At 41.1% G+C, this 26,807-nt stretch overlaps 1 protein-coding gene across 3 annotated transcripts in view; it reads left to right on the plus strand.

The window, feature by feature from the left end:
* The window catches only part of spo11 (SPO11 initiator of meiotic double stranded breaks), a 76,712-nt gene extending 50,427 nt beyond the window's left edge, over positions 1-26,285 (plus strand). The window contains exons 8-13 of one of the 3 annotated variants that reach the window (XM_043676980.1): positions 718-827; positions 6,542-6,641; positions 9,132-9,169; positions 15,195-15,271; positions 19,720-19,831; positions 24,624-26,285. In XM_043676980.1, coding sequence (XP_043532915.1) covers positions 718-827; positions 6,542-6,641; positions 9,132-9,169; positions 15,195-15,271; positions 19,720-19,831; positions 24,624-24,743 — 557 coding nt within the window. In that variant the 3' untranslated portion in view covers positions 24,744-26,285. The remainder of the gene's footprint in view (positions 1-717; positions 828-6,541; positions 6,642-9,131; positions 9,170-15,194; positions 15,272-19,719; positions 19,832-24,623) is intronic. The other 2 variants (XM_043676981.1, XM_043676982.1) reach the window with 2 other exon arrangements.
* The last annotated feature ends 522 nt before the right edge of the window (positions 26,286-26,807 follow it).

Here is a 26,807-nt window from a genome sequence, read left to right on the forward strand (position 1 = left end):
GCACAGGTAGATAACATAGTAAAAAAAATGCCTATGGCAGGCTTGCCCTCATTGGAATCGGCATTGAGTATAAGGATAGACAATTTATGCTGCAGCTTTATTGAACTTTAGGCCACACTTGGAATATTGCATATAGTTCTGATCACCACACTACCAGAAGGATGTGGATGCTTTGGAGAGGGTGCGGAAAAGGTTTACCAGGATGTTGCCCGGTGTGGGCGATTTCGGCTGTAAAATAAGGTTGGATAGACTGGGTTTGTTTGCACTGGAATGCGGGAGGTTGAGGGGCTGCCTGATAAAAGTTTATAAGATTGTGAATGGCATGATTAGAGTGGAAAGTATGAGGCTTTTTCCCATGGTGGAGGGGACAATTACTAGGGGACACAGATTCAAAGTACCAGGAGGGAAGTTGAAAAGACTTTTTCACATAAAGGGTGGTGAGTGCCTGGAATGTGCTGCCAGAGGCAGTGGTGGAAGCAGACACAGTTGCAGCATTCAAGAAGTATCTGGACAAATCCATGAATAGGAAGGGAATAGAGGGATACGGCTCCTGTAAGTGCAGACAGTTTTAATGTGGAAGGACAAAATGTGTCAGCACAGCTTTGAAGGGCTTGTTCCTGTGCTGTATTGTTCTTTGTTTTAAGATAGGAATTGTAGGATTCATTTACTAATACTGCCTAAGAATAATTTGTCTGTTAATTCACCTTAAATTTAAAGATTTAAAATCTGCTGCTAAATTTGTGCTTGTAGTTGAAAAAGATGCCACCTTCCAGAGGTTATTGGACGATGACTTTTGCACCAAATTGTTCCCATGTATTATTATAACTGTAAGTGTCCTTTATTCACAATAAATTTGGCAGTTGTTGTTGTTTCAGCACTCTTTGATTCATGTTTTTGAGTTTTATTAAGGATGCTCATTCGCTTTTTATTTAACTGTTTGTTGAAACCATACTAAAATGTGCATTTTAATCTCTGCAGACCAGACCATCCAAAAGAAATAACAGAATCGGTTATTACAAATGAACTCTTGTTAATTGCAATTGTGAGTTACTTAAAGTACTAAGAAAGCTTGGGAAGATTGAGAAATGACTCATCTATTTTCCTCAAATGAGTCCTTTCTGCATAAAGAAAGAGAGAGAGACAGGAGGAAATGCAGTGTATTGAATGGAAAGTAGAAGTAAGCATGGAAGGAAATTATCTTGTGCATCCTTTGCATCTCTTAACTGGGTATAGCTGTGCTAGTGTTTGGCAGGCACAGTTAACTGAGATTCCTTTTTGAATCAGGTTGGTCTAACTCTATTTTGTCCTTCCTAAAATAAAGCAAAAAATGTTAAGAGGCTGCCTCAAATTCACATTTAATCAACAAAAGGTGAAATCACATGGTTTCAGGAATGCGCTGGCAAGGTGGATACAGAATTGGCTTAGTCATAGGAGGCAGAGGGTACGATGGAAAGATGTTTTTCGGAATGGAGGGCTGTGACTAGTAGTGCTGTCTAGGGATCAGTGCTTGGACCTGTGCTGTTTGTGATCTACATACATGATTTGGAGGAAAACGTAGCTGGTCTAATTAGTATGTTCGCAGATGACGGAACTGCGAATAATGAGGATTGTCAGAGGATACAAAAAATATCTGTATGGGTGCCAAACTTAAAAATAAGTTGGTGCAGATATTATGATGGCCAGGTAGTCATTGGAGCAGTGCAGGCTGAGTTTTACATTGGGATGTTGCAGAATTCTTGACACAGCAGACTCTATGATAATTGCCCAGCACTTTGAAACTTCCAATAGGCATTCCCCTTGAATGTAGAATTGAAGTAGTCATAAATTTTTGGAAGGATGTGATTCATTTTTGTTACCCAGGGCCAAGAGTAAGTTGGAAAACTTACTCTCATTCCTGAGTAACACCACTACACACCCCAAGTCTCCCAGGTGAAATGCCCCCAGACCCATCAACAAGCTGGTCTCATGAATATGACCATTCCCTCTCCCATTAGAAGTCATTCCCCGCCTGGATCAGCTTGACTGTCCCCAACTCCAGACCTACACACACACACACTCACATTCCTCACCAACCCAGCCTGACTTGACATCCTTATTGGCCTGACCACAGTGCCAACACTTCTCTTCCCTGAGGCAACCCCAGCCTGACACAATCTGACATGACACAGCACCTCTAAACTCACATTCACTTAACTGGCATCCCATCCAAATAGCATTCAATTCATCTGGCACCCAACCCCCTCACCCAGCTGGCATCCCAGCCACCCGGCAACTTATCTTCCTGGCACTTACCTCCTGACCCACTTGGCCAATCTACTTCACTCACTTAGCACTCTAGTTCCCTGGCCAGCTGGCACACTGCTTCCTCACTCACCTGGCACCCCGCTCCCCTCATTCCATCTTAAACACAAATCCTTCACTTGCCTTATATTATCACCATTTACAGGCATTGTCAAAATGGCTGGCTGTGTTTTAGGACATGTAAATCGCAAAAACAGCACATAAAGGAGCATGGTTTAAAGATTTTCTTCACTTTTGTACTCCTGAGTACATTTGTAACAGGAGGCCTATGTTCAGAAATCCCCAGCTCACAAGTCATCTGTAGGTAAGTAGGCATTATTTAGTCAGATCAGGGTTGAAAATCGGTTTCCATCCTGTTCAGAATATCTAAGCCATTATGTGTTACCCTGTATTTGAACAGGTGTTCGTGCATGTTACTGTCATGAAAATGTGAAGTTGTCTATTTTGGCAGGAAGATTGATAAAGAAGCATATTATCAAAATGGCAAGAGATTGCAGAGGATCTGGGAGTCCTTGTGTGAATTATAGAGGTTGCTATGTAGATACAGCAAGTAATTGGAAAAGCAAATAGATGTTGCAGTTTATCATGCGAGGAATTGAATGCAAAAGTAAGATTGTTTTGCTTCAGCTGTACGGGGTACTGGTAGGACCACATCTAGAGTACTGTGTATATGTGTTAGTCACCTTATTTTCGAAAGGATTGGAGGCAGTTGACTAGACTAATACATGCAATGGAGATATTTTCTTTTGAAGAAAGGTTGGACAGGCTGGGATTGTATCTACTGGAGTTTAGAAGAGTGAGAGGCAATTTGATTAAAACATTACTTCTTCACATCGACCAGATTTTATTTCCTCTTATGGCAGAGGTGTCACTGTTTAGAAATCAGGGGGCAGTCCTTTAAAAGAAATAAGTGGTTAATATTACTTCTTTGTGACATTGTAAGTATTTGCCCCTCTCCCTGAAAAGGTGATGGAAGCAGATTCCTTGAATATTTTTAATGCAGAGGTGGATAGCTGCATGTTAAACAAGGGGGTGAAAGCTTATCAGGAGTTGGTATGAATATGTATTTGAAGCTCCAGTCAGATCAGACATGATCTTATTGAATGGTGGAGCAGGGCCAAGGAGTGGAATGGCCTACTGCTGCTACTGATTAATATGTTTGTAAGTCAAAATGTTATGTCTTTATAGTCTTCTATTCTTGTGTCATCACTCATTCCTTCAAGAGATTTGTGATCTCAAATTGTTTACTACTCTCTTGTCAAAGGGCAAGATGGGGTCCATCTTGGATGATGATTCAAAGCAATCTTATTGCTTCAATTTGTTCTTTTTAACAGAAGACAATCATCCCACAGCCTGATTTCACAAGGAACCTGAGATAAACATTTGACCAAACATCAGTGCATTTATACATGTGACAGTGGGTACAAGTGGCCAGATTACAAAGGACGAGGAGCACAGTACTTGAACGAAGAGCTTGTCCTAGGCCAGAGGTCATGGCTAGAGCCATTAACAAAGTTATCTCACCTACTTTCCATTATTCCAATTCTTCTGGAGCATCAAGTATCACTGAAAATTGAGTTTCTAGTCTTGGTCACCGCTTCTTAATAGCTATCAAATTCAATGCAAATTTATTTACTTTTATCTGTGCATTGTCTGATCTATCTTGTTACAAATGCTGTATGCATTTGGATAAACAGCCTTAAGTTTTGACCATTATTACTCGTTGGCTAATTTATGCTGCATTCTTTATATATTTTCTTCCCATTCCTGTTAAACAGGGTAGAGAGACAGACCATGCTTTTCTTCCAGAAGCAGCAGAGACCCCAAACCATGTCAGCTTAGTCAGAGGTTGCCAGTCAGGTCAATGCAGTCTCAGCTGTCCAGAGGAGTGCACTGCAATGTTGGAAGGAGGTCAATGGCCTTCAGCACTGTGTCTGCGTGGGTTTCCTCCGGGTGCTCCGGTTTCCTCCCACAGTCCAAAAATGTGCAGGTTAGGTGAATTGGCCACACTAAATTGCCCGTAGTGTTAGGTGCAGGGATAAATGTAGGGGAACGGGTCTGGGTGGGTGCACTTCGGTGGGTCAGTGTGGACTTTTTGGGCCGGAGGGCCTGTTTCCACACTGTAAGTAATCTAATCATCAGTAAATGAGTAATTAGCACTAATGATTGAAGCTAAGTTGATGAGATGATAATTATTGAGGTTAGATTTGTTCTGATTTTCCCAGATAGGGCATTACACCCTTCTTCTAAAAAGATTTTAAAGAGAAGCTCATTAATTACAGACCAGTACTTTGGTGGTGAGGAAACTTCTAAAATTAATCATTTGGGATAGAGTTAGTAGTCCCATGGTGTGTTATTTCAGAAAAGCCAATATAGATTTGTTAAGAGAAAATCACATCAAATTAATTTTCTGGAGTTTTCTCAAGATGTAAGAAGGGTTGATAATGCATGGACTTCCAAATGGCTTTTGATACAGTGCCACACAACAGGCTTATGAAGATCATGGTGATTCATGGAATACTGTCGGACCAATGTAAATACAAAATTGGCTGTGGAATAGGAAATAGAGAGTAGTGGTTAATGGATTTTTTTCAGGCTGGGGAGTTTGTAGTGGAATTCCTCCGGGATTAGATCCAGGGTCTCCATTTTCTTGATATATGAACAATTTAGATCTGGTGTGCAGGGGACAATTTCACAGCTCGCAGATGACACAAAACTTGTAAGAGTCATAAAATGTTAGGAGCACACAATAGACATTGGCACATTGACAGAGAGGTCACATAGGTGACGGATGAAGTATGAGGAGATATTCTTTGATACTAAGAACATAGACTAGATTAGATTAGATTACTTACAGTGTGGAAACAGGCCTTTCGGTCCAACAAGTCCACACCGACCCGCCACCCACCCAGACCCATTCCCGTACATTTACCCCTTCACCTAACACTATGGGCAATTTAGCATGGCCAACTCACCTAACCTGCACATTTTTGGATTGTGGGAGGAAACTGGAGCACCTGGAGGAAACCCACGCAGACACAGGGAGAATGTGCAAACTCCACACACAGTCGCCTGAGATGGGAATTGAACCCGGGTCTCTGGCGCTGTGAGGCAGCAGTGCTAACCACTGTGCTGCCCACAGTAGATTAGATTACTTACAGTGTGGAAACAGGCCCTTCGGCCCAACAAGTCCACACCGACCCGCCGAAGCGCAACCCACCCACACCCCTACATTTACCCCTTTAACCTAACATGCTGCCCACAGTACAAAATAAAGAGGTATTTTAATGAGGTATGCAGGGCGATAAAAACCCTGATGTACATGTGCATAAATCCTTAATGTTGGCAGAACAGGTAGAGAGAGATGTTAATAAAACAGAGTTTTATATGCTTTTTAATTGGGACAAAGGCTACAAGAGAAGGGAGGTTATGCTGACCCTGTATAGGACACTGTTTAGATCTCAGAGTATTGTTTACAGTTCTGAGTGCGACATTTTAGGAAGAATGTTAAATTGATTGGAGAAAGTGCAGAAGAGGTTTACAAGAATGGTCCTGAGGATGGGAAACTTCAGTTATGAGGAATATTTGGAGAAATTGGTACAGTTTTCCTCCGAGGAGAAAGTTGTGGGGATGTTTGCTAGAAATTTGCAAAATCATGAGGTGTTTGAACAGAGTAGACAAGAAGAAACTATTCTCACATGTAAAAGATCGAAAACCAGAGGGCATGGTTTTAAATTGTTTTGCAAAAAAACCAAATGTGAAGTGAGGAGGTAAATTGAAGCACTTGAGACCATTTAAATATAAATGATGTGCAGGCTTATGGGGAAAAGGTGGGAGTTTGGCACAAAGTCAAAATGCTCAGAGAGCCAGTGCAGACATGATGGGTCCTCTGCATCATAACAATTCTGTGATGTAGTTTGATGATTTGGAACGTTCATTTGGTAAATTCCCAATAGTGTTTTTGTCAAGTGCACGGGAACTTATTATTGGGCTGTGTTACGTGTGAGATAGTGTTTTTTGATGCTGACATTACTAGGGCTGCATTTAATTCCTCAGCATTCAACCCGTAGCATTAATGAAAACAAAGAAAACAAAATGAGAGTTTGGTGTATCATAATCAATTCATCAGAAAGAATAAAGACAAATAAATTATGTGCAAAATGTTAGCCAAATTCATCAAATGAGATGTATTTGCATGTTTTTGTGTTTTTAACATTCTATTATCACGGCTGATTTTCAGGGGAAGGGAGTACCAGATCTAAGCACCAGACTGATGGTCCGGAAACTGTGGGACATTCTGCACATCCCAGCTTTTGCCCTTGTGGATGCTGACCCACATGGTAATTATTGTCTCAGAGTAAGAAGCCAGATTTAACATAATTCAGTTAGTTATTTTTCAGAGCCTTTACTCCAGCTATCTCTCCTGCTCTCCTAAAGTCAGGGGGTTCACAGGTATAAGAGTGTGATGGGAGTCAGGGGAAGGCATTACGGGTTTGGTTGAGGGAGTGTTCGCTCAGGGCATTAATCACACATTTGGGCACAATATATCCCACAGTGTTTTGCCTAGATGCTATATCTAAAGCTTTCCAAGGATTCCTGAAAAAGTTAAATTGTGCTACACCTTAACCAGCTTGGGGATAATTTTCTGTCACATTTTTAAATTGCTACAGCCTAGATGAGAGAGAGTGAATGGATTCCTTTCAATGTCCTACTCTACAAGCCACAACAAAGTTTAGATTTTGACAAGAGGGTGATATTGCCAATTATTAGATAGTATATGACTCAGGATCAGGAACAGTGAGCCAAGTTTCTTAAATTAATAAAGAACCAATTTATTACAAAAATAACATCCTCAAGCAAAGACTATTAACAGAACTACTAAAATGTGCGAATACACTCAACTACACTTCTTGAAAAGAACAGACAAATACGCACAAAAACCACCTCCAATCCTGAGTTTTTAAAAAAAAAAAGAAAAATTCTGCTAAGCGTTACCTTGAAGTACTTTGGCAAAGTAACAGTGAAGTTGAGAAAACAGTACTTATTCACAGATTATCCAAAGTGCTGGTCAGCAGTCATTGCTGTTTGGCGATGAGTTTCCTCATGGATCTATTGTGATGTAATGAATCCCTTTTTCTGAAGACAATGTTGTAGATTCAGAACCTTAAAGAACCCTCCATCTGTGTTAATGAAGATGCAGTAGGGTTTTTAACTGAAACTTAAATGAGGGGATTCAGAGAAAAAAAAGTATAGGGTGAGGGCTTTCACTACTGTGACACATTCTCTCTGACTGCCTGTGTTCAAAATCAATGTATTTTACCCCTCTCAAACCAATTCATGTGATCTCTATAAAAATGTCGACTTGGTGACTCCAATCAGCTTCAGCTTGTCTTCTGTTTGAATGTATAATTTTCTGCTGCAATAGCCAGTGTTCTTTACTTTGCAAAATATTATTTTCAGAATGGTTTAAGATAGATTTATATGTCCAACTGATGGTATTATCAGTTAATGTTTGAGCTATCATCATAACAGTATTTTTAATGCAATACAAACAAAATTCTGGGTGTTGTGGTTCTGTTCGCCGAGCTGGGAATTTGTGTTGCAGACGTTTCGTCCCCTGTCTAGGTGACATCCTCAGTGCTTGGGAGCCTCCTGTGAAGCGCTTCTGTGGTCTTTCCTCGGGCATTTGTAGCGGCAGATTCAAACCACTACAAATGCCGGAGGAAAGATCACAGAAGCGCTTCACAGGAGGCTCCTGTAGTGTTTTGTGCAGTCCTTGCATGGGATTTTGTACACTACATTGGTTTTGCTCTTGCTCGGTTTCGGTTCCTTTGTCCTGGTGAGTTGTTGTCTGAGAGTGGCTGTTGGTTTGTGTGCTGTTATGATGTAGTGCAGCAGTGCTAACCACTGAGCCACCATGCCACCCCAGTCTGCTAACATTATTAGAAGATCTGCGACTGCTGGAGCAGAGAATGGGTAGACAGCAGGAACTGTGCCCCTGATGTATGCCAGTGCTCCCACTACCTGCTTGTCATCTAGGGGCCAAAGAAATTGTGGTCTGACATAAATGCACAAATCAATATGTTACTTGAGCAAATAGATTGTAACTAGAAAAAGTACAGGTGCTATGAATGCTAAAAATCTGAACTAAAATAGAATATTTTGGAAATACTCACTGTCTATGATGAGGAAAGGAGAGTTAGCAGACTGTACTTTATACTTTCCCCCATGGCGAATTTGGAGTCAAGAAGGTTGGGATGGTTGCAGATGTGGATCCAGCCATCCACCCCAATTAAATTTGTAGGTGTTGACTCATGGGCATATTGCTTGTGGCCTTTTGGACATGATCCCCTGAACAAAGGTAGGAGTAGGGCCTCTGAGATCAAAACACCTCCCCTCGCGACTAACCCCCTCCACTCCTTCTCTGCACCCTGTACCCATCAAACCCCTCCTGTCATCACTTGTGTCAGTCTCAGTCTCTCCGTGTTCCCAGGCTTCCAACAGTTGCCATTGCCTTTGGTGCCATTGCTGAACAAAAGCGCTGCTAATCTCTGACCCTCAACTCTCTGTAGGCAGGTCCCAAGTGGTCCTCATCTTGGGAAAAACCTGCCAATGGCCTGTTAATTGTTTGATTGGATTATGATGTGGCTTGTTTCCTCCAATGGAAGCAACATAGGTCTTTTGTCAGCTCTCCAGCAGTCAGCTGAGTGGCACACCCATCATATCCATACACTGTATCAGATCTGTGACCTTTCCATGTGTTTTCTCTGGACCAGATGCCACTTAGCTGCTGAAATAATCTGTTTAATTCCTGCTTTGGTTGTCTTCAGGCATTGAAATCATGTGTATCTACAAGTATGGTTCGAGGGTGAGTATGTTTATTTGAAATCTATGCATTGTGTTATTAGAATATCGTGATACAATATTGGGTAAAATATTCATCAGTGCTGATTGATTATCTGCAAAGTGGAATTTTTAACCTGTTCCAATGTAGATTCATAGTTTCATGCAACACAGAAAAGGCCCTTCAATCCATTGAGTTTACATAACTACCACTAAAAGTGCACTGATTCCAATTTCCTGCACTTGTCCCATATCCTTGAATGTTGTGATAATGTGCTTCAGATTTGGTTATGTGTTTCTGCAAGTTTCCAGATATACTAGTGGTTTTCTCCCCACCCACAATCAGAACATACAAACATTTCTCTGCATAACATACAGTGAGCATTTATTTTCTTTGTAGCCAATTTAGAAAAGATATTCAGAAATAGAACATAGAACATAGAACATTACAGCACAGAACAGGTCCTTCAGCCCACGATGTTGTGCCGACCACTGATCCTCATGGACGCACCCTCAAATTTCTGTGACCATTTGCATGTCCAGGAGTCTCTTAAATGTCCCCAATGACCCTGCCTCCACAACTGCTGCTGGCAACGCATTCCATGCTCCCACAACTCTCTGTGTAAAGAACCCGCCTCTGACATCCCCTCTATACTTTCCTCCAACCAGCTTAAAACTATGACCCCTCGTGTTAGTCATTTCTGCCCTGGGAAATAGTCTCTGGCTATCGACTCTATCTATGCCTCTCACTGATTGGTTTATAGAATTTCATATCTGAACAGAAATACTTTGTCACCTTCCTCTGCTTCTTTAACTCCTTTGTCAGGGGGAGTATCTGCGATTGAGACTAATCAATGGTAAATTCCTCTGCAGAGGTACAACAGTGCAGTCATAGGACAGGCCCCAAAGAGTCCCTGGATAGCAAGGCTGGCTGCCATGGTCCCCACTGCCATAAATACAGAGACATGAGCAGGGTGACCACTGCATGGGAATACCTATACTTGCAGGGTACTGTATGTGTTAGAAGGCTGACTAGATCACAGTGCTGTCTGGAACATTTGGATAGATAAGAATTTTAAACTAATGAAATTGATTTATGTAATGTTTTATATACTATTAACATGAACTGTGAATTATGATATATACAGATATCATCAGATTCTCACCAACGCTGTGAATACTGCAGTAGGTACACCTTCTAAATGTGCCAAATGTATTGGGAATTATATTGGCTTGATTTCCATTCTATAGCGGCTGAAGCTTTATCCTGTGCCAGAGATGTGTTCAGTCATCTACGCCAGGATCTCTCAGCTGAATTAGTATTAAATTAGGAAGTCCCTTTTGACAACCTCGTCCTGCATGGACTCTTCCATCACAATTCCTGGTGTGCCATGAAGCAAGTCTGCTTTCCCCACCCACTTTTCAGTCTCCTTGGCCTTGATTCCCCTTACCCTTCTCATTCACTCTCTTTCTTTTCCTCCTCATCCTATTTTGCCTTCCTCCTCCTCCTCCTCCAAAAATGTGGGCAGTTCCTCATCCTCCTCCTGTTGAGGAACCACTGTCCTTAGATGCAGCATACAGCATGCAAAGGGTATCCGGGATAGTTTAGCATGTGAGTATTCAAGAGCTCCACCAGAACAGTCAAGACTTCAAAATTTGCATTTTATCATGGCCATGACCTGCTTAGTGAAAGTCCTGGTGTAACACTGGCTGTCAACATCACTGAGCTGAGGTTTTGTCTGTGGATCCCAAATGGAATATGAAGCTCTGTTTTCACAGGGTAGACATTGGTGACCAGAATCCATCCATGCAGTGAGAGTATAGGGTAGAATAACTGAGGTAGTCTTGACTTGAAGGATATAGAATTATCATGGCAACTTCCTGGAAAGCTGTGCAATAAATTATTCATGTGGATGGAAACCTTCTGCACACTTACTGAATCGTACTCCCTGCTGGTGGTGAAGTAGTCTGAGTTCTCTGTTGGTGCCTTGATATGTCCGATCCACAACACTGTAAGATTGCTAGAAACTTACTTTGGAAATTAGCTACATCTATTTAGAAGTTGATGAAATCAGCACACTGTGGGAAGGCATCTCAACAGTATGGATACCTGACTGGGATATTCCACAAAGGTCAGCAACAAAGCATTGAAGTCGTCAATGGCTGTGGTGGCTTTCAGTGTGACAGGTACAGCATGACAATGGACTTAGGGACCAGGTCACCATTCAGAAAGAAGGGTTGGTCACTGTCTCACAGGACAGCCAAGTTCTTCTCCTGTGCTAGCGCTTCACATTTCCAGGAGGGAAAACCATTACAGTGGCTATTCGCTGATTCTTCTCTTTAGCAATGGCCACTGAGACTTTGGCTCTAGCCTAATTCATGGGAACCTTTCCTTGTAGCATTTTATCAGGGTCATGACCTGGTCAATGAATGTCCTGGTGCAGTGCTGGCTCGCATTATCATTTTGTGGATTCCTGAGTCGGGTTTGAAGCAAATTTTCAGAGGCTACTGCTGCTGTTCCTGGCTGGGCTGCTCGTTTGTCCAGAATCATCGAATCCCTACAGTGTGGAAACAGACCCTTCAGCCCAACAAGTCCACACTGACCCTCCAAAGAGTAACCCACCCAGATCCATTCCCTACTACTTTATATTTACCCCAGACCTACACATCCCTGAATACTATGGGCAATTTTACATGGGCATTTCATCTAACCTGCACATTTTGGGATTGTGGGAGGAAACCAGAGCACACGGAGGAAACCCACATAGACACGGGGAGAATGTACAATCGCACTCTTGACTTCAGACAGAATGCAACTTGATCAAAGGACATTCAATTTCTTGTGTTGGTCAATAGCATTGGGACTTTTGCATGTGGTACTCACCTGTCTGCTTTCAGAAGGGACAGTACAGTGCAGTTTCTTTGACTTGATACACCACTTGAGAGAATGCATTCTAGGTTACAGCAGTGATCTACACATAACCAGTTCTAATTTCCTTGTTCGTTCTTCTTTCAATAGTTCCTCGTCGATGACTCCTTATAAGTCTGAAACTATTAAAAACATTTCTTCAGTATTTACCTTCTCAAAACTATCAGTTTTGAAAAGCTGTGTTCATATTTCCTTAACATGCTCCATTCCACAGGAAGTTCTGATTTTCAAGCATGTCTTCAAAGTTCTCATCATGGTATAATATTCCCACTGACATTAAACCAAGTCCCACTGAAAATCAATATCACTTCTGCAGCTTTGTTTTCAGTGTCTCTAAATATAAAATTATGAACCAAAATTGAAATTGCTGGAAAAATTCAGCAGATCTGACAGCATCTATAGAGAGAAAATAGAATTAACATTTTGGGTCTAATGACACTTCAGAACATTTCAGGTCCACATCCTTCTTCTGATCATTGGACCTAAACGTTAACTCTGTGTTCTCTTCACAGGTGCAGCAAGACTTCCTGAGTTTTTTTCAACAATTTCAGATTTTGTTTCTGACTTCCAGCATCTGCTGTTCTTTGAGGTTTTTCTTTTAAAAAATATGAAGCCCACTTGTGTTTTTATAATCTTTCTTTCCCTGTAGTTTTCACTTCATGTTCTATTATTTATACCTTGAGAACTCTCTGCTCCTCCATTACATTAGAAATCATACTTCATAACGGCACGGTGGCACAGTGGTTAGCACTGCTACCTCACAGCGCCAGAGACCCGGGTGTGTGGAGTTTGCACATTCTCCCCGTGTCTGCGTGGATTTCCTCCAGGTGCTCCGGTTTCCTCCCACAGTCCAAAAATGTGCAGGTTAGTTGAATTGGCCATGCTAAATTGCCCGTAGTGTTAGGTGAAGGGGTAAATGTAGGGGAATGGGTCTGGGTGGGTTGTGGGTCAGTGTGGACCTGTCGTGCCGAAGGGCCTGTTTCCACACTGTAAGTAATCTAATCTAATCAAAATAACATTTTTATTTTCTTATTTTTCCAAAGTGTGTTGTTCCCTTTATTTGTTTGTTTTGTATGACGACGTTGTAAAAGAATATGTGCACCCTTGTGCACTTTCACAAGACGAACTGCATTTGGTTCTGAAGAAGTCACACTGGACTCAGAAGGCTAATTGCTTTCATCTGCCCACAGATGCTGCCGGTCCTGTTGAGTTTCTTCAGCACTTCCTGTTTTTAATTTCTGATTTCAACAGTGTTTTATTTTTATTTGAATTGTTTAATTCACTTCCAAATCCATCCCTTCTAATCCCCATCCCGTACCCTAATACCAGTTCTAATACCCAGTGACCTTCCCCTCTGATACTGAATGATATGCGTTCAGCAAAGGACTTAGTTTTATCAATTTACACCCCACCTAATAAAATTTGGCATGAAATGATGTTGAACAGTTTTTTTTTCCATCATCTTCACCTTCATGCCTGCTTCTTTGGACAATAATCCTGTCCCCACTTCACAGACCCTTTCCCCCACTTCCAATATTCAACCTTCATTAGGACTTGATCTCTCCATCGAGAAAGGCTGGTATAACATCAGTTGCCTTAGTTCCTTTCATACTGAATTTATGTCTCTTTTATCTTGACTCAATTTTTTTCCATCCTTATTCACTCTCTTCCCACCTATCTTTGTGATTCTTCTGACATTTGGGTCGGTTCTACAATTCCCAGTTTTGTTGGCCTTCACCGTGAATGTGCAATCTCTCTACACATCCATATTCCATCAGGAGAGTCTAAAGACTACCAGCTTCTTCCTTCAAAAGGCCTGAGCGGTACCCATTCCCCACTGCTTCCCTGGCTGAGCTTGTTCTCACTTTGAACAGTTTTTCCTTTGCCTCATGTCACTTTCTCCAAGTCAAAGTATATTTATGGGTACAGCCAAACTGGTCTCTTTGTGGGGTATGTGGAATATTCTCTGGTCCAGTCCTACTCGGGCCCCACCTATAACTCTTTCTCTGATACATCAGTGATGTCATCAATGCTGCTTCATGCTTTCATTGAGAATTGGAAAAATTAATAAAAACTGAAAGAACTGCAGATGCTATAAATCAGAGACAAAAAATAGAAATTGCTGGATAAGCTCAGCAAGTGTGACAGCATCTGTGTAGAGAAATCAGATTTAAAGTTTCAGGTTGAGTGACCCTTCCTCAGAGGAAGTTCTGTTGATATTCTGCAGGAACTGTCCCCTTGGTGACAATCTGGTCCACTATTCCATCACTCTGAGCACTTCCTCACTCCATCATCTGCAATTGTGGAAGCTATAACACCTGCTACCTCACCTCCTCCCACATCCAAGGTCTCAAACATCATCCAGGTGAAGCAGTATTTTACTTGGTCTTCTTTCAATCTGGTCTTCTGTATTTGCTCCTCCCATACAGTTTTCTTTACAGTGGTGACATCAAAAGCAGACTGGGTGACCACTTTGGAACACCTGCACTCTGTCCATAGGAATGACCCTGACCTTCCAGTTACTTTCCATTTCAATAAACTACATTTCTGTTCTTGACCTGCTGCAGTGTTCCATTGAAGCTCAACGCAAGCTAGAAAAGCAACTCGTTTTTTGCTTAGGCACTTTACAGCTTCTAGGACACAATACTGAGTTCTGCACCTTCAACATATGACTTTTGAGCTCCATCTTTCTTACAATCCCCACCCTCCCCTGGCTGTACTTTTTAGTCTTGTTGACTTTGCTCTCAGCAGAGCAGGCCCGTTTTTCTTCTCTCAGCTAGAATTTACTCTTATTTTACATACCTATTACTCCTTTACTACCATTATCACCACTTTTGTCTTTTGTTCTGGACACCCTCACAATCTGTTCCACTTGTTCCTCCTCCCCTTCCGTTTACCGCCTTGAATTCCCACCATTTTCCACTTCTTTTCAGTTCGAAAGAGGCAATATATTAGATCAAAAAGTTAACTTTGTTTCTCTCTCCACAGATGCTGCTAGCCCTGCTGAGTTTCTCCAGAACTTTGTTTTTATTTCACGTTTCCAGCATCACAGTATTTTGCTTTTTATCTTCAGACAAATGTTTGTTATAGAAATATTAATGCTATTATCTTTCCATACCAGTCTATGTCCTTTGATGCTCACAGTCTGACTGTTCCCATTATTAGTTGGTTGGGTTTGCTTCCATCTGATATTCAAAGGTTAGTAGTGGGATTAAAATGCAGGTCTGTTTATTTTTGTGCAGTAACCAATATTCTTATTAGGCTAATATAGGCATGTGGTTTTCAGATCATTTTTTTGTATTCTTTTATTTCCAAGAGAAACTTAGCCTCATCTGTATTAGAAGGATGTTGTTTTGTGAGAATCTTAGTGGAATGGCATTATGTTGTCATTTTCACAAAAATAGAAAATGTGTTGTTCACATCAGTAGTAACAAAGTTATTTGACAATTATTTTAATGTCATTCATTAACTAACATTAGCAAGCAGAATATTGTCATCAGATAAAACATACATTCTTTCCCACATGGTGTAATCAATGGAGAAATACGTGGGGCTGAATTTTGCTGTTGAGTCTTCTACCCTTTACGCTATCAGAAACTCTCCTTGCTGACCTCTTACAACCATGCCCTTACCAAGTATTCACCATGTACAAAACCATTGAATCATATAGTAATGATGATAATTCTTGAAATGCTTGTGAATGAAGCAGCTGTTGAGCAATCTGCTTTAGAAAGTTCTTTTGCTCTAATAACCTTAATAAAATTTCTGTTGCCTGATTCGACATATCCAGCTTGGGTTAAAAGACTCTGTTTCACACAATTTTTATTTTGGAGAGGGGAGGTGATTGTCAGGATAGACCTAGGCATATCAGCCCTGGAATCTGAATGTAGATGGCCACAGGATAGGCAAGTCCAAGGTGTGCTAGTTAGAAGGTCCACAAGCTGTTAGACTCTCAAACCAAAATTAAACAGGCAGACCTTTGAAATGCAATGAAAATCTCTAATTTACACAGTTTAAAAAATAAATGTAAGTTTCAATCTAAACTGCTTTCTTAATTTAGATCTTCATGTCTAATCTGGTAACTCAGATCAGGAAATTTTATTGGTTTAAAATTCCTCAGCTTTAGTCCCAGGGTATGAGAGAGAACTGTTAACTTATCCTGTTAACCCCAGCATCCTATAAAGCCAAAAGGTGGTAGAGTTTCAAGGCAAGTTGATGAGAATGCCTACACTGGTTTTTACTTCTTCCACTTTATATTCAAGATTGTTATGTGCTCTAGCTCTCACACTCCACACTTCCTTATCTCATTTTTGTGCCCTTTATGCTGACTAACCATTATGTACAGATAATGAGCTGTATAATAACAATGGGCTGTCTTGAAATCCCTGAGAAAATAAGGCCAATTAGAAATCTGATTAAAACTATCTGCTATCTTATAAAACTGTAGTCAGACAGTGCCATTTATGCTAACAAGAACAAAAACTTTACCTCACTTCACATTCCTTAATATTGTCCAAATAACCACATGTTGGGAAAGAAAATCAAGGAGTGTGAGGTTTGTACATTCTCTCCATGTCTGCTTGGTTTTACTCCCAAAATCCAAAGATGTGCAGGTTAGGTGGATTGGTCGTGCTAAATTGCCCCTGGTGTCCAGGGATGTATAAGTTAGGTGGATTAGCCATGGGAAATGCAGGGTTACAGGGCTAGGGTACCGAGGTGAGTATGGGTGGGATGCTTTTTAAGAGTATCAGTGTGGACTTATTGGGCTGAATGACCTGTTTCCAAACTGTAGGAATTCTGATTTTGAATTCATAAAGATATCAATGAATCAAAGCCAACCCTTTGCCCCAAATGAAAACAGATCTCTTTTGAACTCATCCATCCATGAGGTTTGGCCTTCGTATTGAGGCCATCTGGTAATTTCATCAACAGAAATAGAGGCCAAATATCTGTTTCTCCGCATGACCTCATTATTAAGAATATGTGACTGAAATCCAAGACTCTCAATTTGATTAACTCAACAGGAGACTGTTTAGAACTTGAGGAGGGGGTTGTTAATTTTGATTGGTATTGTTATGAGGTTATAATAAGTTATACTTTGGTGTGTTTTATCAATGTCTGTTTATTTGAAGAATACTAAGAGATAGTATACACTTAATGGTGGGGTCCTAGGGAGTAGTGGTGAACAAAGAGATCTTGGGGTGCCGGTTCACAGTTCCTTGAAGGTGGAATCAGTACGGGATACTGAAGATGATATTTGGTACACTTGCTTTTCTTGTTCAGTGCATTGAGTATAGGAGTTGGGATGTCGTGTTGCAGCTGTGCAGGACATTGGTCAGGCCACTTTTGGAATACTGTGTTCAGTGCTGGTTTCCCTGCTGTGGGAAAGATGTTGTTAAACTTGAAAGGGTGTAGAAAAGATTTACAAGGATGTTGCCATGCTTGGTGGGTTTGAGCTATAAGGAGAGGCTGAATAGGCTGGGACTATTTTCCCCAGAGTGTCAGAGGCGAAAAGGGTGACCTTACATAGACTTTTAAAATCATGAGGGGCATGAATAGGGTGCATAGCCGAGACCTTTTTCCCAGAGTAGGGGAGTCCAAAACTAGAGGGCATAGGTTTAAAATGAGAGGGGAAAGATTTAAAAGAGAAGCAAAGGGGAGCTTTTTCATACAGAGTTTGGTGTATATCTTGAATGAGCTGCCAGAGGAAGTGGTGGAGGCTGGTACAATTACAGCATTTAAAAGGATCTGGATGGATACGTGAATAGGAAGGGTTTGGAGGGATATGCACCAAATGCTGGCAAATGGGACTAGATTAATATAGGATATCTAGTTGGCATGGATGAGTTGGACCAAAGTTTTCCATGCTGTACAGTGCTGACTCTATGACTATTTTCTACCCCTAACTGACTGACAATTGCAGGGGCTGGGAAAATTCAGTCCAGATTGGGTGCAGCAGTTGCTTGATTTTGCAGATTTTGCCAAATGCATCAAAATTACTAAGAAGCTAGTTACTGCTGATGAACAAATGAAGGAAAAGGATGATCGAAGTGGAAAACCACTTATGTGTATGAAAGTGGTTTGACCCTCTCAATGAGTCCATTCACGCTGCTTCCGAAATATGATTATAGTCTCCAAGAAAACTTATTATTTTCAATTATTATGTTCCCACTTCCAAATATACTTGTTCATCTAGGAGTTCAATTTCATGTGTAAACATTCAAATATTTGTTATGACGGAGTTAGGCAGGGCAAACCAATCCCTTTCTGTGACCCATTCCTCCACTGGTCATAACAAATTTTGAATCGCAAAAAGGAAATGATAGATTCCAAATTCAAATAAATATTAATATATAGTAAATCAAACTGTATATAGTTCAGTTTATAAATATGTCAACCAGGCTGCTTTAATAACAAATGAATAACTAATTTATTGGAGACGACGCTGATTTAAACTGTTCAAATGTACAACTACCTTTCTTGGAAGAAAAATCACATACAAAGACAAACACACACACATACTCACACAAAATCTTCAAGTCTGGGGAGAAAAAAAATACTTGAAGTAACCATTAAATTCAGAGAAATGAATTATTCATGGATTGTCCAATGTTGGTCTGCAGCTGAAGTCAGTTTGTACAGACTCTCAGGGTTTCTTTCAGAATCGGGTCTAGCTGGCTGATTTCTTTTTGTCTGAAGACCGTAGAGTTAATTCGGAATTCTTCACTTCCAATTACTCTTTATGCCCAGGGAGTTTGCAACTTACACATCTTTGCTGAGGGGAATTTCAGAGATGTGGAAACAAAGTGCAAAGGCTGTTGCTCAGGCAAGATATCTTTCTCACTATCTGTATTCAAATCCAAATGCTTTTTCACCCAAACTGGCTCTCTCTGAAGGAATTGTAGATGCAGTGACTCCAATTGCTCAATGTCTGTTTTTGAAAATGCAAAATTTTCCTGCTGTCACCAGTCTCTTTTGCTTTATAAAGTGTTTTTTTTCCAAAATGTCCATGATGTAAGTATATGTCCAGTTAATGATAGCTGATAGCATCTTAATAACAACATAAAAAGCAATTTAAAAGTGGGGTATTGCTAAAAGATCAAATACACTTGATCACTGATAGAACAACTTGATTGCATACACTGAACAAATGGTCACATTTATCATTTTAATAAACAATGTTTTGCATCTAATATTACATTCTGACAATAATCCAATATAATTTGTGACATCCTATGCTTGTCAGACTAATTTTTCATTTCATAAGTTACAAGTGATATTCATATTAGAAACTAAATGGGGCGGCATGGTGGCTCACTGCTGTATAACAGTGTCAATGACCCAGGTTCGATTCCTGCCTCGGGCAACTGTCTGTGTGGAGTTTGCATATTCTCCCCATATCTGCATGGGTTTCCTCTGGGTGGTCTGGTTTCCTCCCACAATCTAGATGAATTGGCCATGCTAAATTGCCCATAGAGTTAGGTGCATTAGTCAGGGGTAAATATAGGGTAGGGGAATGGGTCTGGGTGGGTTACTCTTCGGAGGGTCGGTGTGGACTTGTTGGGCCGATGAGCCTGTTTCCATACTGTAGAGAATCTAATCTAAATGTCGATCAAATGTGCTTTCCTTGTATATGTTGTCTCCAGATTAAATATACCAAAAGAAGTTTTAATTCCCCTTACTAACAATGATATGAGGAAGTTGAGCAAGCTGCAGAAGAGACCCTATGTTAATTGTCAACCCCTCTGGAAGAAAGAGGTAAGATTAATTAGTTGCTTATGCAGTAATACATAAGTAATAATTTTGCTGATAATACAAAATGACAAAGTATGGTCAGGTTGTACAATCAAATGTGTGGAACACAATCTGCCATTCATGGCTGCGAATCCTCAGTTCCGTTTTCCTGCCTTTTCCCCATAATGTAGAAACAGGAGTAGGCCATTCAGCCCCTCGAGCCTGTTCAGCTGTTCAAATATGACAAATTGACCTGCTGTGCTGTTCCAGCAATAAAGTTTCAACTGTGGAACACAATCTGCCATTCATGGCTGCGAATCCTCAGTTTCGTTTTCCTGCCTTTTCCCCATAATGTAGAAACAGGAGTAGGCCATTCAGCCCCTCGAGCCTGTTCAGCTGTTCAAATATGACAAATTTGTAGTCTAACTCCATATACCTGCCTTTGCCCCATATTCCTTATTACCTTTGCTTAATAAAAGTGTATCTGTCTCAAATTAAAAATTAACAATTGATCTAGCATCCCCTGTTGTTAGTGGAAGAGAGTTCCAAACATATACCACCTTGTGAGCATAGAAGTGATTTCTAATGTCTCTCCTGAACTGTCTGATCCTAGTCATAGTCATAGAGATGTACAGCACGGAAACGGACCCTTCGGTCCAACTTGTCCATGCCGACCAGATATCCTAATCCAATCTCGTCCCACCTGCCAGCACCTGGCCCATATCCCTCCAAACCGTTCCTGTTCATATACCCAGATGCCTTTTAAATGTAGCAATTGCACCGGCCTCCACCACTTCCTCTGGCAGCTCATTCCATACACGTACCACCCTCTGCGTGAAAAAGTTGCCCCTTAGGTCTCTTTTATATCTTTTCCCCTCTCACCCTCACCCTAACCCTATGCCCTCTAGTTCTGGACTCACCCAGCCCAGGGAATAAAACTTTGTCTATTTATCCTGTCCATGCCCCTCATGATTTTATAAACCTTTATAAAGTCACCCTTCAGCCTCCAATGCTCCAGGAAAAACAGCTCCAGCCTGTTTAGCCTTTCCCTGTAGCTCAAACCTTCCAACCCTGGCAACATCCTTGTCAGTCTTTTCTGAACCCTTTCAAGTTTCACAACATCTTTCCAATAGGAAGACCAGAATTGCACGCTATATTCCAATAGTGGCCTAACCAATTTCCTGTACAGCTGCAATATGATCTCCCAATTCCTGTACTCAATACTCTGACCGATAAAGGAAAGCATACCAAACGCCTTCTTCACTATCCTATCTACCTGCGACTCCACTTTCAAGTAGCTATGAACCTGCACTTTAAGGTCTCTTTCTTCAGCAAACTCCCTAGGATCTTACCATTAAGTGTATAAAGTGTCTGTAGTTCCCGAATCTTCAATTAGTGAACATAGTTTATCTTTATCTACCCTATCTTTTCCTGTTAATATCTTGAAGACTTTGATCAGATTGTCCATTAACTCTCGAAATTCTTGAGAGAACAGGCCTAATTTGTATAATCTCTACTCATATCTTGATCCTGTAGTCCAGGTATGATTCTTGTAAACCTACATAATACCCCTTCAAAGGGCTTACCTTCCGAAGTATGGTGTGGACAGTGGTGCCTAGTTCTGTTCACAGTACTCCAAGTGGGGTCTAACTCGTTTTTTTTTAACTGCATAATTTCTGTGTCCTTATATTCCAGTCCTCTAGAAATAAAAACTAGCATTCCATTAGCTTTCTTGATTATTTTCTATCCCTGTTTGTGGTATTTTAAAGATCGATGTACCTCAACCCCAGGTCATTGAATTTGGATGCTAGCTTTTTGTGATTTGTGGACAAACATAAGAACTAGGAGCAGAAGTTCTGGCCCTTCGAGTCTTCTCTATCATTCAGTAAGATCATGACTGATCTTTTTGTAGACTCAGCTGCACTTACCCACCTCTCACTGTCTCGCTTAATTCCTTTATTGTTCAAAAAAATCTATCTTAGCTTTAAAAATGTTTACTGAAGTAGCTTCAACTATTACTCTAAGCAGGGAATTCCATAGATTTACATATCTCTGGGTGAAGAAGTTCCTTCTCAATTCGGTCCTAAATCTGCTCCCCCTAATTTTGAATCTAAGCCTTCTTGGCCTAGATTCACCTACCAGTGGAAACTTTCCTCTGCAAAGTTCTACAGTCCTCTGCACACTTTGCTCTGTCACTCATCTTAGTGTCATTTGCAAACTTTGACATACTGCGCATGGTTTCCAACTCCAAATCATCTATTTTAATTCTGAATAATTGCGGTCCCAACACTGATCCCTGAGGCACACCACTAGTTACTGATTTGCCAACCAGAATAGCACTCATTTATCCCCACTCTTTGCTTCCTGTTAGTCAACCAATCCTGTATCCATGCTAATATTTCAACCATAATGCCATGCATCTTTATCTTATGCAGCAGCCTCTTGTGTGGCACCTTTTTGAAAGCATTTTGGAAATCCTGGTACATCACATCGACTGGGTCTCCGTTGTCCACCTTGCTTGTAATGTCATCATAGAATTCGAAAGATTTGTCAAGCATGACGTGTCCTTCATGAACCCATGTTGCACTTGCCCAATGGAACAATTTCTCTCTAGATGCCTTGCTATTTCTTCCTTGCTAATAGCCTCAAGAAATGGTGGCACAGTGGTTAGCACTGCTGCCTCACAGCGCCTGAGACCCGGGTTCAATTCCCGCCTCAGGCGACTGACTGTGTGGAGTTTGCACGTTCTCCCCGTGTCTGCGTGGGTTTCCTCCGGGTGCTCCGGTTTCCTCCCACAGTCCAAAGATGTGCAGGGTCAGGTGAATTGGCCATGCTAAATTGCCCGTAGTGTTAGGTAAGGGGTAAATGTAGGGGTATGGGTGGGTTTCGCTTCGGCGGGTCGGTGTGGACTTGTTGGGCCGAAGGGCCTGTTTCCACACTGTAATGTAATCTAAAAAAAAATCTAAAAAACTTTCCCACCACACAAGTTAAGCTAACCAGTCTATAATTCCCCATCTTTTTTCTGCCACCCTTTTTAAATGGTGATGTCACATTTACTGTTTTCCAATCTGCTGGAACTACCCCAGAATTCAGAGAATTTTGGAAAATTACCACAAGTGCACTTGCTATTTCTCCTGCCATCTCTCTTAGTACCCTGGGATGCATTCCATCAGGGCCAGGAGACTTATCTGTCCTTAGCTCCATTGGCATGGCCAACACTGCCTCGTCCATGATAATGATTGCTTCCATGTCCTTACCTACCTTCAATTTCTTCATCAATTACAGGCATGTTATTAGTATCCTCCACTGTGAAGACCAACACAAAATACCTGTTCAATGCCTCAGCCATTTCATCATCTCCCATAACTAAATTTCCCTTCTCATCCTCTAAAGGACCAATGGTTACTTTAGCCACTCTTTTTTGTTTGATATATTTATAGAAACTTGTTCTATCTGTCTTTATATTCTGTGCTAGTTTTTTCTTATGTTCTATCTTGCTTTTCTTTATAGCTCTTTTTGTGGCTTTCTGTTGACCTTTAAAGCTTTCCCAATCTTCTAGTTTCCCGCTGATCTTGGCCACTTTCAATTTGATAGCTTCCCTTATTTCCTTAGACACCTGTGGCAGATTACCCCTTTTCTTACACACCTTTTTCACAGGAATATACTTTTGCTGAACACGATGAAGAATTGCTTTGAAAGTCCTCCACTGCTTGTCAACTGTCCCACCATAAAATCTTTGTTTCCAGTCCACTTTATCCAAGTCCCCCCTCATCTCTTGTTTAAGCATAGGACCCTGGTACCGGATTTATTCTCCATCTGTATTCTAGATTCAACCATATTACCAAATCCTTCGGTTCCATGGCTTTCTGCAGCCTTCCTGCATTTAAATACTATTCAATTCCTGTATTTGTCCTGCCAAGTGCATAACCTCACTTTCCCACATTATATTCCATCATCCACAGACTTGGGTATAGTATATCACTTTCATTATCCAAGCCATTAATTTAAAGGTAAATAATTGTTGTCTCAGCATTGATCCGTGTGACCAGTGTCGTACAGAACAAAACTGCAAGTGAAAAAACAGTGTAATTATATGCTAAGGCAAATATTAATTTAAAATACTTGTGTACCCAGATAGATACACTATAAAAGAGCATCTTTATTCAGTCATGCCCCTGCCATTATCAATGGGGAAATAAAAAATCAGGTCTGGAGATGATCTCACGATATGTTGATCTGTGGGCAGCAAATCAGTGTACGATGAGGAGTGGGTATATGTCAATCTCCCAAAGCATCTTGTATTCAGAATGGAGGAGAAAGTGAGGTCTGCAGATGCTGGAGATCAGAGCTGGAAATGTGTTGCTGGAAAAGCGCAGCAGGTCAGGCAGCATCCAGGGAACAGGAGAATCGACGTTTCGTGCATAAGCCCTTCTTCAGGTATTCAGAATGTCAATTAGTTCACTCACTGATAAAGTAGCACCTTTTCATTCAGATATATCATTGCATTCTATTACTAGGAGAAAGTGAGGGCTGCAGATGCTGGAGCTCAGTTGAGAGTGTGGTGCTGGAAAAGCACAGAAGGACAGGCGACATCTGAGGAGAAGGAGAATCGATGTTTCCGGCATAAGCCTTTCCTGATGAAGGGCTTATGCCCAAAACATTGATTCTCCTGCTGCTCTCATGCTGCCTAATCTGCTGTGCTTTACCAACACCATGCTGTTGATTGCATTCTGTTACTGCCATAAATTACAGCATGTTACAAATATGTGAATTGCTACAGCAAACACGCTACTAAAAAATCTTTTATTCTTTTCAGATGGAAATTATGGAGACGTGTAAAGTGAAGGCTGAAATACAGGCCCTGGAATCTATTTCTTCTGACTACCTGACAAGAGTATACTTACCAAACAAACTCAAGTTTGGTGGATGGATATAACAAAACTGTCTGTGTTATTTGAAGTGATGTATTCATACATTTGACTGTATTCAAGTGAATTACATGTCTGATTTGAGTTGACATGCCAGCTGTTCAGCTTTTATATTGCTTGATGTAACACCAATTGATTGTTAGTTGATGTGGTGCCGAGGTGTTGTCATCTCTGGCTGAGTTGGTTTGTCAGATGTTTAGCACTTTTGCTCAGATTGCTGGTTAGTTATTCAGCCTTTTGTTTTGTTGTCTTGGTGAAGTTGAAATTTTGGTCAGATGTATCTATTCACTTGGTGAGTAAGCTGAAATATACCTGTTCAGTTGATGTGTCTGCTGTAAACTAGTTGGCGCACCAGTTATTGAGTGGTGCGGTTGGCTTTTTTATTTGCTGTTAGTGTTAAGGTCAACTCCACTGAAAGTAGTAACATATTCCATGGAATACATTAATTTGTAGTTTTAAGATCCACGAATACCTAGAGCAGTTGTACTTCATTATCGAACATTTTCACTTTCAAGTTTGTGACTGATTTCCAAAATAAATAGGATAATTGTTATACGTAAACGATAGTATTCAGTCACTACTTAAGGGCTCAGATTATGTTATGAACAGTAATGACAAAGCCACAGTGGTTTCTAATGATAAGAAAATGAAAAGATTAGGTGGAAGGCATGTGCCCAATAGCTGTGACCTCACCGTGACAAGGGAACAATCCTTTCCCTTGCAGGAGAGGATCAGAACCACTCCTGTAGGGACGCAGAGTCATCGCTGTCCTGGCAACTGACTAAATCTCACTTATTCTTGCACTGAAACACTGACATTAACCTGTGAGTGTCATGCATTGGACACTTGTAACCTGTGGCCATGATGGATCACCCTCCAAGGACCAATGACATGCAACCAGGTACAGGCCCCTTCAACCGCATCTTTGGAACTGGATGCCTCAGTGATGTGCAGCAGGAGGGAGAAGAGAAGTATACTGAAGGCATGAGGGCCACAGCTCACAGTATGTACATAGTTAGTTATGATTGTAAATGTTTGTTATACATTCATATGGTTATCCCTGTCTGTGTTGGACTTATGTGCTCCATTGTGCTCCACAGCATCACTGCCATGGCAGTAATGAGATGCAATATTTGGGGTCTGTGAAGAACAACAGTAGCAAAGCGTCTATATGTGCTTGGCTCACCTGATGCTTCAGGCCTCCCTTTCAACATTGCCTATTATCTAGCTAAGAAATGTATATATCAGGCAATACCCTGGCAGTGATGTTAAATGGGAGGTGCAGCACAGAGAGAGGGGCAATGCTGCAGGTTTACCAGGGAGTAGGCACCCTGCACGTTTGACCCGCCAATGTAGGGTCCTAGAGATGTACAGCACAGAAACAGATCCTTCGGTCCAACTAGTCAGTGTCAATGAGATATCCTAAGTTAATCCAGTCCCATTTTCCAGCACATGACCCATGTCTCTTGCAACCCTCCCTTTTCACATACCCATCCAAGTGCCTTTTAAATTTTGTAATTGTACCAGCCTCCACCACTTCCTCTGGCAGCTCATTCCATATACATGCCACCCTCTGTGTGGAAAATGTTGCCCCTTAGGTCCCTTTAATATCTTCTCCTCTCACCCCAAACCTATGTCCTCTAGTTCTGGACTCCTCCACTCAGGAAAAAGACTTTGTCTGTTTACCCTATCCATGCCCCTCATGGTTTTATAAACCTCTGTAAGGTCACCCCTCAGCCCCAGTCTGTTCAAGCCTCTCCCAATAGCTCAAATCCTCCAACTCTGGCAACATCCTTGCAAATCTTTTCTGAACCCTTTCAAGTTTCACAACACCCTTCTTATAGGGGGAGACTGGAATTGCACACAATAATACAAAAATAGTCGAACAATGTCCTGTACAGCCGCAACATGATCTCCCAACTCCTGTACTCAATACTCTGACCAATGAAGGAAAGCATACTAAATGTCTTCTTCACTATCCTATCTACCTGGACTCCCTTTTCAAGGAGCTATGAACCTGCACTCCAAGGTCTCTTTGTTCAGCAGCACACCTTACCATTAAGTATATAAGC

The sequence above is a fragment of the Chiloscyllium plagiosum genome, chromosome 35, assembly GCF_004010195.1.
Source record: "Chiloscyllium plagiosum isolate BGI_BamShark_2017 chromosome 35, ASM401019v2, whole genome shotgun sequence".
NCBI classification, from domain to species: Eukaryota; Metazoa; Chordata; class Chondrichthyes; order Orectolobiformes; family Hemiscylliidae; genus Chiloscyllium; species Chiloscyllium plagiosum.